The 13525-nt window shown below is 46.9% G+C and overlaps 2 protein-coding genes and 1 long non-coding RNA gene across 10 annotated transcripts in view; 1 reads left to right on the top strand and 2 right to left on the bottom strand.

The window, feature by feature from the left end:
• by (focal adhesion protein tensin) overlaps positions 1–13525 on the top strand; it is a 392943-nt gene that overhangs the window by 79369 nt on the left and 300049 nt on the right. The window contains exon 1 of one of the 7 annotated variants that reach the window (XM_075679852.1): positions 2048–2134. The exons of the other annotated variants lie outside the window; for them this stretch is intronic. Within the exon in view, the coding sequence (XP_075535967.1) occupies positions 2063–2134 (72 nt within the window). The 5' untranslated portion in view covers positions 2048–2062. Of the gene's footprint in view, positions 1–2047; positions 2135–13525 lie in introns of those variants that run through there. 7 annotated transcript variants of the gene reach the window in all.
• Positions 1–13525, bottom strand: part of LOC142571482 (transport and Golgi organization protein 2 homolog) — a 206500-nt gene that overhangs the window by 165215 nt on the left and 27760 nt on the right. The window lies entirely within an intron of this gene.
• LOC142571483 (uncharacterized) overlaps positions 1–13525 on the bottom strand; it is an 83831-nt gene that overhangs the window by 44374 nt on the left and 25932 nt on the right. Inside the window, exon 2 of one of the 2 annotated variants that reach the window (XR_012825886.1) lies at positions 13101–13231. The exons of the other annotated variant lie outside the window; for it this stretch is intronic. This is a non-coding gene — a long non-coding RNA (uncharacterized LOC142571483). The remainder of the gene's footprint in view (positions 1–13100; positions 13232–13525) is intronic. 2 annotated transcript variants of the gene reach the window in all.

Raw genomic sequence — 13525 nt, 5'->3', positions numbered from 1 at the left:
CAAATGCTCGCGAGCGAGCGCGCTCGTTGCGTGTGGATGCCCCGCGCATGTACTGCGAGCGCGTCTTCTCGTTTTCGGAAGAGACGGGAGCTCCCATCGTGAGCCGGCAGTCAAGCGCTCGTTCCTCGCCCCGCTGGCCTCGGCGTGGCTCCTATGCTGCAGCATCACGGACGGGTGCTTGACTTAGTGAAGGGGGGAGTCCGTCCGCCCAGCTCTCATCTTTTTCGGCAGCTCGTTTGGCCATGGGAGTTCGACGGCATCGTTCTCCCTGGGCTCTCTCCTCCGGTGTGTCCGCCGCGCTCCGTGATTTTCGGCATCATCATCGCACAGTCAAACGATTGCTTCTCGCCCTTGCCCCGCGCGTGTCTGCATAGCTGCAGGCAGCAGTACATGGTGAGCCGAGCGGTGGGGGCACATTTCACCGACTTGGCTGGCCTTGTTCTGCTCCTTGGCGCGGCGTCCGTGCCGCCTCTCCACGTAACTGCTTCGTTGCTGTTCGTTTGAAGGAGCGGGAGAAGGAGTGAGTGAGAGCGAGGCAGGTCTTCGAAAGGGGAAAGAAGGCGGCGTGTATACTACTGCCGCGAGCCCGCGGGGCTTTCCTGAACGCGCACACTTCGTGCTCCCCCCGCCGGCGGAAGCCTTCATCTGCCCGCGGAGTGGGCGTCTTCTCCTCCAGGGGCGACCCTCACCAGGGGGGCAAGGGGGGGGGGGGGATGAGTTGTTTTCTCTGGGGAAAGGAGGGATCGGAGGGGGACGGGAAGGCCGCCACTGCTGAACCGAACGGATGGATGCCACGGCACGGCAGCAGCCGCGGCACACGGCTGTCTTGGCCTTTTGTCGGAGAAGCTGTGCCGCACTGGACTCACCACCACTACCAAGAGAAGCGCTGCCGAGCCTCTCTCTCTCTCCGCACGGCGCCTGTGTTGAGTCCTGGAGTATTCCCTATGCTCTACTATTTTTTTCTCTCCCTCGTAGGGTGAGAGACGACTTGGCATCTCGTCGCGCACGGAGACCGCGCGTGTGTTGTGAGATGAGCTCTTATGGACAGGCGCTACATAGAGTCGCCGAATATTGCCGACAGTGGCCTTGTTTTTCCTCGTGGCTAGCGCTTTGCCGGAAGGAATAGGTCGAACTTCTCATCGGATTATTTCGCCGTTCCTCTCACAAGCCTTCGGGAACAGTGCCAGAGGTGTCTGCCATCGAGAGTTTTCGAACCATCCCGGCCGTGTCGCAAAAGTGCGCGCCCACGGGACTGGAAATCACCTCTCGTGCAAGCGGCCTCGCCTGGCGCGGCCGAATTGACCCGCGATCGTCGAACCTGCCTCCGACCAGCTCTACAGCCGGCCACGGCGTGCTATGTGGGCGTTGCATCCAGTTCCCGAGGCGGCCTTGCGGTCGCCGCGACCGTGACCGCAGCGGACGCGCGGATCGTACAGCGGCGGCCGCCCGAGAGAGCGAGCGGTCCGCGTTCGGCGCCCGGCCTATCTGGCGCGCTCCTTCTGTCAGCAGCGTGCGAGGCAGCCGTGCGTCTTCCCTCTCGTGGCAGCCGGGGACGTGCTCAATGTAGCCAGCACGCGAGAGACGTTTCGCCGGTGCAATCGCCCGTGACGTGTACCGCTGGACGCTCCTCGCGGTCGATTCCCGCGTGCTCGTCTCCACCTGCCACGCCGAGGGTCCCCGAGCACCTTTTGCCGGGGTCGTCTTCGCTGTTGCGCCGGTGTGCGCCGGTGTGGAGCACCTTTCGCTCGGCTTTCTCGGCTGAACAAATTCTGCCTGCCACGCCGCGCGCGCGCGTTATCGCTTCACCGCGCTCGGTTTCGCGCATCCCGCAGGAGAGATTGTTGTGTGAGCGTGTGTGTGTGTGCGTGTGGGTGCGTACGCGCTGCTCTCGGATGCCCTCAATGAGCTGACCCAGCGCGGCCGGCTCGACGTTGTGCGTGCCACCTTCTCTTGGATGCGAATGCGATGCTGCGCCTCGAAGGAGGCGAGTCGGTCCTGTACGGCGCCGACGGCGCGTTTGTGAATTCGTGACCGGCTCTGTCAGTCAAAGCGATCGCTAGCCATGTTGTCGTCCTGCTTTTGCGGCAGTGGATCGTCCCGGGAGTTGCCGAGACACACGACGTCGACCTTTCACGTGAGTTGGGCTCTCGCATACTGGGCGTGAACTGGGGTTGTTCCATCGGCGAAACGTTCTTGCTAGCTCGCTTTGCACGTTGAGTTCTAGGTTCGTGAGGTCGATGCAAACAAGGCGAAAAAGACGTCTTCTATATTTTACCGACATCCTGCGCCGAAGAATAAAGCAAACATCCGGTACCACAGCTTGCAAGCTCCAAACTAACTTTGCGACGTTTGTCGCCAGCTGGTTGGGAGCGCTTCCTTCGCCGTGGTCCTTGTCGAACACTTACACTGCAGAAAAGCACATTTTTGTGTACATAAAACAACTGTTTTGCATACTCCGTGATTTTACGAAAGCAACATGTATGATGACGGGTTGTACATTTGCGCGTATGTGTTTGTACGGGCATCGCGTGAGCTGTAACACGTGCCGCCTGTTACATTGGCGCGACTATACTTCGCTTGATTTTCTGTAACGCTGCACCTCATCCGCATGGCGAAACACAGCTGGTGTATGCGTCCCTATCCGACCTCAGAGTGTGCTATTCACGGACCCATTAATTGTAGGCCTGTCACCCACCGCAGACGGTCAGTCGCGGGGATTTTCTGGAGTCACTGTGAGCTATTTTGCACGTGGGTGAGACTGGGCTAACGAGGGGACATTAGTCGAAAAATATTCCTAAAGGAGCGACGCGGCATGTCAAAGTGAGACTCAATATAATTCGACATTGTTGTACATACAGATTGCTCGATGCTTTAGCAAAATTTCCGCTCGGTTGGTTTGCCATGATGTCTTACTAGAATATTTTAGTCCTTGCTGTGACTTTCGGCATGACAGAAGGATGGCGGACATAAGCACCCAACTCTGTCGTCCTGTGCGGTTGAAATGAGCCTTAACAGCGCAAGAAAATTGTAACAAATATTTAACTCCATGTAATATTTATTTAACTCCACGAGCATAAGATTGGCCTGTGTTCCTAAACATCAATTAGTGTTTCATGTTATCTATTTTCTACCTTAAGATATGTGATAGCGTTCTGACCTGCGAGTAGATCCAATGCGACCAGTTTTTATGAAACATAAAAAAGTGGTAAACATAATTTATCTATTAGCAAAGCTAAACCCTCGTTAAATAATGGGTTCAAAGTTGCTTTGTGTTTTGACAGTGGGATGGGCCTAAATGGCAGAGAGGAATACCCAAGAACAACGCAAGCATTGCCTATCAGCACAGCGCTTGTGTCGTCCTTTCTACTCCTGTCTGTGTTCTTTCACTGCGATGCTTGCTACGTGGTGAACTTAATCCAGCTCGCCCAGTTTTCGATTTTTGTGCAATGCAACTGCGGATCAGTAAGAGGTGAAGGGGGCGGGGATGGAACATTCCGATACATTAGTCATCAGTATTATATAGGATGTATACTTTTTTTAGACTGAACAAGAAGTAAAAAAAAAAAAACACGAGAAAAGACACGCATGTGGTGGGTAGCACAATTTTACTTCTTGGACGCCAAGAGCCGGACACTATTTGCACGAGGCATCGAAATGCATAATTAGATAATTTAGAAATGTTCCTAATTAACTCTTTAAAAAATTACCTTACGGCACATGTTGCAATTTACGAATTATAGCTGGTCAGTTCGCAAAGCATACACACTTGGTACGAATTCTTCAATATCGAGGTACGCGTTCGTAAAATGTGGAACAATATACACTGCCGTTCCAGTTACTCTTGTATTTTAATGCATGAAAAGGCATTTTGTTAAAAAAGTAAGCGGAACAACAGTGATCTTTACCGCGATTTTCACGGTGCTTTTCTGAAAATTGGTGGTAGTGTCAAAATTCGTTGCAAAGGGATGTGCCTTGAAAACTTATGGGCTTCATTTCGTAAATTGCAATATGTGCCGTAAAGAAATTAGGTCAAATTCTGATCAGTCCAATTTTGTTTTCTATTATGCACACAAACGACTTGAAAATACAGGTCACAGCTTCCGCCAAATCAGAAGGACATGTACAAGCTGCAGCCACAGGAACTTTCAAAGAGTAATCAGTACACTCAGTTATACATGATAATTAAATACTTCGTGAAACGGTATATTTGTGTTGTCAGTGTGAAGTGTGTCTCGCGTGAATGCAGAAACGTCTCAAATGACGGACTGGAAAGAATGCACGCATGTCGTACTGCACGAATGCACGCAGTAAGCGCATCGTCCTGCCCATTCTCTTCGTTTCTTGTCTTTGTGCGCTTTTACAGTTTGAAGATGCATGTCAATCGTTCCATCCCCCATTTTCTAGCGAAAAAAAGAAAAAAAGACTAATCACACTTACAATCATATTTTATCAGTGATTTGACAGCATCCACGTAGTTTTTTTTTTTTTAATCTAGTTTCAAGCGTTGTATGTAACCTGCAAACACACACAACGGCGCATATATCACTGCTGATGTGCGTACCTGTATAAAATACTGCAGGGTCATACGGATTTACGGCGAGAAGCACACATTAGACCGGCTTTTGTTTAAACACGAAACAGGTTAACCGCTACCTCACCAGACTTCATAAGAGAGGACTGCATAGGTTGTGTACAGTTATGCGGGTGCCAAACCAGTCGACTTGATCGTGATTTTAAGGCTGAGTTGTCATGACCGAGAGCAGAATATGCATGCAATGCACGGCATCTGTAGATCATGCCCTAAAGAAAAAAGAAATAAAGAAAAATGAGAAGAAAGGAAGAAAGAAACAGTTGGCCCAGCTTGCTTGAGAGACGTACCGGGCTGGGTTCACGGCTGGTTACCTGTCAGTGACGCAGCAACGGCAGCGACTTCTGCGGGAGACTTTGGGCACTTTGCGTGCTTCGGCACATCAAAGGCGTCAACGCAGCGGGCGTCTACTTGCGCACTGATAAAACGCGGCCGTCGTATTCTTGACATAGTGGCTCTCGCGGGCAAACACGCCTGACCGTATCTTGAGCGACCGCGATAGCTTTCATACTGGCTGGCGCGCGGATCAGCTGTAGGTGCGCGAAGGTTTGAAGCTCCGTGCAGGACCGGTAAATGGCTGGCGCGTGTGCGTGCGTCTGTTTACAATCGCCGAGGCCGACGCAGTCTGCGGCGCGACCCCTATATCGGGAGCGATGGCATTTCGCGATAGCGCCGGAGACGTCGGCGCCTCGTCTTCCGATTGCCGGAAGCCGTGTAGCCAGGCGTGGTGGCATGCGTTTCGCACCGCCTGCCTTACTTCCGAACTCCTCGGGAAGCTGCCGCAGTTATCGTCGCCTGATTAGGCAGGCAGAATACTAAACAACTCATTGTTATCTCCTAGGTTACCGCAGGTAGCAGAAGTTGATCTTACCATAATTTATGCCTAGTGTAATGAGTTCAAGTAAGCCTTGAGAGAATACTAATTTCAGTCAGCATCTGCAATCTGAGCCGTTGCACGGCTATATATACAGTTGCCGGCTTCTTTAAAGAACTTCACAGTATAAAAAAGTTGATGTGGCCTGTGGCTTGACTCTGGACCTATCGTAAGTCTCGATCAGTCGCTGCACCAAGCTAACCGTTATGCCAGCAGCCAGTGAAGCGCGAGGCCGAATTCATCACAAGCTGGAAGCGGGAGCGCATTCAGCCCGATGAGAAAATTGGTCTAACGAGGCCCCAGTTTACAGTTGTGGATCAATTTGGCCTCGCTCTACTATATTATACTGCATCTTTTCCTAAGTTAACTACTGCGGTGGTTCCGGGTTGGAGACCCATTACAAGAATTTGTTTCTTCATTTGTTCTAAGAAAATTGTGCATCTGTTCGTTCGAACCCTGAGTTAACAGTTCACTATATTTTTCATATGACCCGCCACCGTAGCTCAGTGGCTTATTGACTATGGCGTTCTACTGCAGAGCTCTAGGCTGCACGTTAAATACCAGGCCGCACCGGCCTCATTCCGATGGCAAGAGGATGCAAAGTAGTTGGTGTTTCTATATAATAAGGTGCACGTTAAAGGACCCCAGCTGGTAAGTATTAGGTCGATGATGATGATGAAAAACTTTATTTATCCCTCTTTAAAGGGAAGGGGGCAATGGAATAGAGGGTGGGAGGAGGAACTACTTGAAGTAGGCCTCCTTTATCCTCTCAGCCCACTCCAGGATGGCCTCCTGAAGATCGGGCCTGGAGCTGCGCAAGGCAGCCTCCCACTGCTCCTCAGTAGATATTAATTTCTTGAGGAAAGGGGGAAGGGGGTGCTTAGGGCACCCCCACATGATGTGGTTTAAGTCTGCTCTGGGAGAGATACAGAATTTACAAGAGGGAGAAAGGTAAATGGCGGGATGAATGCGGTGGAGGAGGTAAGGGGACGGAAAGGTGCAAGTCTGCAGCTGTCGCCACAGAACTTCACACCTACGCGGGGATTTGCCCATGAGTGGCGGAAAGGTTAAGCGGTCTAATCGGTAGTGTGTGCAGATGTCGTGGTAAGTAATAAGTCGATCCCGCGCTGTAAACGGCGCCTCCTCCGTGGCGAGGTCCGACACATCTGATGCCTGAGCCCGGACTGTAAATCCTCGGGCACTGGCATGAGCCGCCTCATTTCCGGCAAGGCCCGCATGCGTGGGAGTCCAGATTAATGCCACAGTTTGATGGAAAGGATGGGCCAAGAGGAGAGAAAGGGCTAGCTTAGAGACCCTACCCGCTCCGAAGTTATGTATGGCTGCTTTGGAGTCGCTAACGATAACTGATGAATTTGGAATTGTGAGGGCCAGGGCTATGGCCGCTTCCTCCGCCTCCTCCGAGGAAGAGCCAGGAATGGAGGCGGCCTCAGCGACCTGGCCGTGAGAGTTAATGACTGATATTGCGTAATGATTTCTGTTCCCATATTCGGCGGCATCAACATAGAGCACGTCTTTAGAGGTGGAGAATTGTTTTTGGAGAGCCTTTGCTCGCTGCCTCCTGCGCTGTTTGTGATGCACAGGGTGCATGTTTTTAGGAAGTGGGGGGATGCAGAGGTTCTCGTGTATGTGATGTGGAATGGTGTATTTAGTCTTGATGATGGGTGCCGGAGTGATAGAAAGAGTATGTAGAATGTGTCGACCTGTTGCAGTGTTAGACAGTCTGCTATATTGGGATGTGAGGTGGGCTTCTGTGAGTTCTGTAAGTGTGTTGAAAGTTCCAGTAAGCATTAGCCTTTCAGTGGAGGTACGTATGGGGACCCCCAGAGCGAATTTATATATTTTGCGTAAAAGAGTGTCGATCTTATCTGATTCTGATTTAAGGAAATGTAGATATGGTGTTGCGAATGTAATCTTACTGATAACGAAGGCCTGAATCAAGCGGAGAAGTTCGGCCTCCTTTAGTCCGCCATGTTTATTGGAGACTCGCCCTAGAAGACGCAGGGTGTGATCGACTGTGGTGTGGAGTGTATGTAGGGTATATGTGTTGAGCCGGTTGCTCTGCTGTGCGATGCTGTGCTGCTGGTCTCTGCTGTGCGATGCGCGATGCAATTGCATCGCGCATCGCATAATCCAGGTGCAGCTCCAGGACGTTAGAATCAATCAATCAATCAATCAATCAATCAATCAATCAATCAATCAATCAATCAATCACGTGCACCATCTTGTACATGTAGGCGCAGTTGCAAGATTTGACGATGGCTTGAATAGCAGAACACTTGATTACGAGGATGGCAGAACGTGTACGAATGCTGGAAAGGCGCGGCTAGCCTGTCGCCCGTCCTGCTTATGCCGAACATGGCCTCGCTTATTTTTTATTCTGCCTTATTTCCCCCCCCCCCCCCCGCGAAGGTACGAGACAGTTCTGGCTTATGGGTACAAGTAGGGCCTCCTAAGTAAATGCCACTGCCGCTCGTGTCGATAGAAATTACAGACAATAAGGTAAAAGCAGTATTGAGCAGCTCACATATAAAAACAAATGTAATTCCTTTGCACTAAAATATAATTTAGCAATTAAAGGTAATAAACGATAGTTGTTCAGTTAAACTATTGCTTGAAAGGGTCTGGACCTAAACTTCTTGGTATGGCTTTATTACGGGGAGACAGCGCGGAAAAAACAAAACAAGAAAGTGGGAAGGGACCGGCGCTGTCCTGGATAGGCGCTGTCTCGTCTGTCTTTCTTGTTTCTTTGCGCTGCTTCCCCACAATGAATGCTATTGCTCATTTTTGGCTGCAATTTCAGAAACGCACGCGCCGCAGGTGTCAAACGCATAAGCCTGGTTTACATCGTTGGGAGGATGCAAAAGCTCAAGACCCATAAGAACAAACGTGATTCAATGCGCGATACAACTGTTAGAGTTGTTGGAGTCTATGGTGAAGCATGTATCTCTTCAAATAGCGAGGCAACGAGTTTAAGGCATGTCTTTAACACAAGTCTGGACCAGTGTTCGGGTGCTCTTTTCTCCGCCAAGGAGCGATCGTCCAGTTTGTCAAGCACAGTCGATAGTGCTGTTCTATTTATTTTTTATTTATTTAGTGTGCCCTCATGGCCAGAGGAATTACAGAGGGGTGTGGTTAAATCAGTAAAAACGAAAAACAAAATGAAACAAAGGAGTGATAATGTAACGTATAGTAAGAGTAGCTCAGTATACAATGTTAGCTAAAAAGTATGCATAAGCCATTAACATAAAGGAACATAAGAACGAAAAGTGGATGTGTTATATAGCATATAGTATAAGTGGCTACGTTATATAATATTAGCTATAAACAATTCTTGAAATGACAATGGTGTACTACCATGGCGCAATGTGCGCATGCCGGTGATTTCACTTATGGGATGTGTACGCATTATATGTAATTAGGACGTAACCACACTGTAACGACGTCCGTCACATAGGAGATGTCTGTTCGTCTTCTCGCAGCTGCAGTTATTGCCAGCATGGGCCGTGAGCCATTTCAGTGCGAAATGAATATAAGCATTAGACACATGGCAGCGCAGAATTGTTCCTTCAGCTCGTGGTATCCCCAATGGAAGAAGAAGTTGCAGATGTTCATGCAAGCTATGAATATGGAGCTTTAGTACATTCGCTCGAGCTCTACTGTGCCAGCGTAAGTTCGCGCGAGCGAGTGAGCGAAACCTTATAGCTACCTAATTCTTTTCGAAGCTTTATATATATATATATATATATATATATATATATATATATATATATATATATGTGAAGAAGAAAAGAGTCGTAATCTTCGTCATCACCCTATACAAAAAAAGGTCTTACAAAAACCATCTGTTATGTTCAGGGTATACCAAGCAAAATATTTATTTATTTATTTATTTATTTATTTATTTATTTATTTATTTATTTATTTATTTATTTATTTATACTGCAATCGCGGTATCGGGATTATAGCAGGGTGGGAAAAAGAATTAAGCAGTTTCACAAAAATGGCAAAATGTAAACAAAAGAAATAAGGGTGCAGGTTGAAGCTCTGCAGCCAGCATCAGGAATACATTTGAACAAGATATCATACAGTAAAAAATAAAATACGCAATAGAAGAGTAAAGTGATGAAATGCAGTAACACAGACTAGGCAATATGTTGAGCGAATAACGTCAGTGACGGTTGCAACACTTCATTGTTAGTGAGGTTATTCCAATCGGTAGTAGTTTGTGGAAGAAATGAGTATTTAAAACAGTTATTACGGATGCGAAAAGGAGTTAAAGTTAGCTGATGTCGTTGTCGGGTCGCATACCCTGACTAAAAATGAACTAAATTGGTGATTTCAGTTCTGTAGTGTCCTTTAATTAATTGGTCCATGAATTTAAATCTTGCAGAACGATTTCGCTCATTTATTGCCGGCAGACCAGCTTTGATTAAAACATGTGTTATCGATGTACGTCGGTAATTATTATATATGTATCGAGCAGCCCTCCTTTGAACCCTCTCTACTTTGTTTATGTTAGTCTTAGTGAATGGGTCCCAAATGATAGCAGCATAATCTAAGGTAGGCAAGACAATACATTTGTAAGCAAGGAGGCGGACAGATGGAGCGGATCACCGCGATGCTCGTCTTAAGAAAAACAATTTACGAAAAGCGTTACACGTTATGAAATCGATATGTTTGTTCCAGCTGAGATTGTTAGTGACCCAGAGCCTTAGATATTTATATTCTGTCACTTCTGCAATTGTCACATCATTAATACTGTAATCAAATGGTAAGGCATTCTTTTTGTGAGTAATCCTCATCAATACAGTTTTTTTCAAAATTAATGGACATTTACCATAATTCACACCATGCAGAAACTATTTGCAACGTGCGATTTAGTAGTACTTGATCTGAGACACTTCTTACTTCTGTATAAATGACACAATCATCAGCGTAAAGCCTAATTTTCACAGGAATGTTATACACAATATCATTAATATATATTAAAAACAATAGAGGCCCAAGAACAGAGCCCTGAGGGACGCCAGAGTGAACTGTAAGCTTGTCGGAACAATGATTGTTAAAAACAACGAATTGTTCCCTGTTAAAAAGGTAGGCTGAAATCCACTTTACTAATTGTTTGTTATGAAGTATTGTGTCTAACTTATAAATTAACTTTTCGTGAGTGACCCTGTCAAAAGCTTTCGAGAAATCCATAAATACGGCGTCAATCTGTGTTCCATTGTTAATTGAAGAGGAAAAATCATGTATAGTTTCTACTAGCTGTGTACAAGTTGAGTAACCCCTCCTGAATCCATGCTGTATGTTTCGCGCATCTTCCGCAGTGTGAAAATAGAGAGAGAGAAGGCAGGGCTTTCAACCAGAAAGGCGTCTAGTTAGCTACCCTACGCTGAGGAAAGGGAGAAACAGTTCTTGAACTGCGAAGCTTTCTTTCTGAGAAACCTGTATGGGATTCTTTTGTAGCTTGTACTAATGACAGGCATGTGACTGATCCGTTTCTCAGTTTTAGTAAGATATATCAGTGGTGGAAAAACGAGCGCATTGTTCGTGAGTAATATTGGTAGAAATAGCCTGCAGAGGGAGTTGTTGTCCTTAAAGTGGCCAGTAAAGCAAAGCAAGTCGCAATAATACTGGTAGTTTAAAAGTGGTAATTTCAGGCTGAACACTGACCGCGGATTTCTGTTGCCCGTCGGATAAGGTTTAAGCGCCAGCTGAAATGGTGAAAGCATGCGGTGCCTGATACTTCGTGTTACTCGTATATGGGCTGAGGTTTTACCACATGAGCGATTAAAATTACTTTTAAAAATGCTAATTGAAATGAAAAAAAAAGCATAGTAATAATAAACAAATAGTGGAGGACGTAATGCCACACATAGGAACGACGTTGAAAAATAAATTAAGAATTCAGACGCATAGAGTAAAATGGAGTGGCGCCTGACACCGACAAAATTGCCGACAGCCAGTGGGGCATACTAATCCAAGTGCAACCAATATTAGGAAGGCCCACTAAGTTTCATCAAAAGACACTCCCTCACGAGAGCAGGAATTGGCCTCCCTGGGGCAGTATTCGGCCACTATCTCTCAAATGACTCATTCGATCAACCAATGGCCTTCAGTCCCCAGCAGCTGCGGAGCACCTGACCAAGATGAAATCGTAAATTCGCAGGCGCTAGTTGGAATTGGCTGGTGCAGAACAGTGGTAATTGGAGATCGCAGGGAAAGGCCTTTTTCCTGCAGTGTACATAAAAGAAGAAGAAGAAGAAGAAGAAGATGGCAAGCACGTGATGACTATTAAACGCACCATATTTCGTCTTCCCTGTGTTCTCCGCGGTATCATGATACATCGCACCAAAATATGGCCTTCGTATCGAGCACCGGAAGATTTAATTAGCCTATAGCTTGGGGGCCTTTCGGCTTACTTATATTAATGACATGTGCTGCGGATCATAACATCAAGGATATCCTTTCAGCTAGCCCTACTTACTGCCAGCGTTATACCGGGTATAGGCGCTGCACTCTTTACAGGGTGATCATTTTTAGGTTTTACGGAATGTTTAAAGATCGCCTGTGTCAGTTAGCATAATGCTTGTCCTGGAGTTTCATTATTCGAAGAGGCGAACATTGCTAGCACGCACAATTGAAACATGTGTTCAAATGATTAACAACAATTCAATAATGAACTTCTCAGTTTGCGGCGCATATTACAATTTACGAATTGTAGTCGGTGAGCTTACAAGACATATCCACTTGAAATTAATTTCCAGGATGACACCAGTTTTGAGATATTATTTCCCAAAGTGTGCAACGAAATACATGGGCGTTCCAGTTACTTTTGTGGTTCAATAAATAAAAGGGCGTTTTGTTCAAAACGTAAGTGAAACAACAGTGCACCTTTCGGGCGAGTTTGATGGCACGTATCTCCATAGTGTTGTCACTCTGGAAATTCTTTCCAAGTGGATAAGCCTTGCAAACTCACCGGCTACAATTCGCAAATTGCAATACGTGCCGTAGAGTAACTAATTAGAAAGATAATTAGTGGATTCTGTTAATTAGTTGAATATGTATTTCCATTTCGCGTGGAAGTAATGTCCGCCTCTCTAAATAAACCAGCTCAAGGACTAGAATTGCGTTATCTGCAACAGACAATTTTTAGAATTTCTATGTTTAGAAATTTCATAAAACTTAAAAATTATCACTCTGTATACTCCAACGCACAGTGCGACATGACTACCATAGTTCAAATAAATAAATAAATTAGTAAACAAATAAATAACTAAAGAAAGAATGAAAGAAAGAATTTCAATGCCTGCCTCGGGGTCCTAGAAAGAGTGAAAGTCGGGCTCAAGTTATCTCTGTGTTGCGCCGCGCCCGTATTTCATCAAAGTCATCAAAGTGAGCAGCGAAAAGGGAATCTGTCTCTTTTCACATTCTTTCTTTCTTTTTGCATTATATTGCTATACGCATGTGATATTTGATTGTTTGAACAAGGCGCGCGGGCGCCATCACTCGAGAAAAGAGGAGGAAGAACGAACTGGGCTCGCGCTGCGAATCTAACCGGTCAGTGCTGCAACCGCTGTTGTAAATATATAACCTGTAAATAGTTGCTCGTCTTACTGACTCGTCCTTCGCGTAGCAATGTGGTAGAGGGTGCCCGTTCCCTGTCGTCGCCACGGAGCTCCGCAGCGGCCGCACCGTCCCGCTTTCCGCCATGGCTCCCATTGACGACAGCTCGTCTCCTTCTACTCCTGCGATTGCAACAACGTACGTTACGGTTACAAATCCCCGCGATCCTGGCATATTCTCCGGCCATGATAATGTCGACGTTGAGCACCGGCTCAACCTGTATGAGCGTGTTAGCCAAAACAACCGCCAAAATAATATTTCTGGCCACAGCAGAAGCAGTCCTTTGTAGACTCTTTCAGATGGGCATGCTGACTAGCTCCAAGTTCACCAGAGACGTCCAATGCATCGACTAGCCAAAATTTAAATCAATCATAGAATATTGCAGTCGAGCCGACATACCATCCAGCCTAGGGGAC

Source organism: Dermacentor variabilis, chromosome 2 (genome assembly GCF_050947875.1).
Source record: "Dermacentor variabilis isolate Ectoservices chromosome 2, ASM5094787v1, whole genome shotgun sequence".
NCBI lineage: Eukaryota > Metazoa > Arthropoda > Arachnida > Ixodida > Ixodidae > Dermacentor > Dermacentor variabilis.
This window is presented reverse-complemented; position numbering and strand designations above follow the sequence as displayed.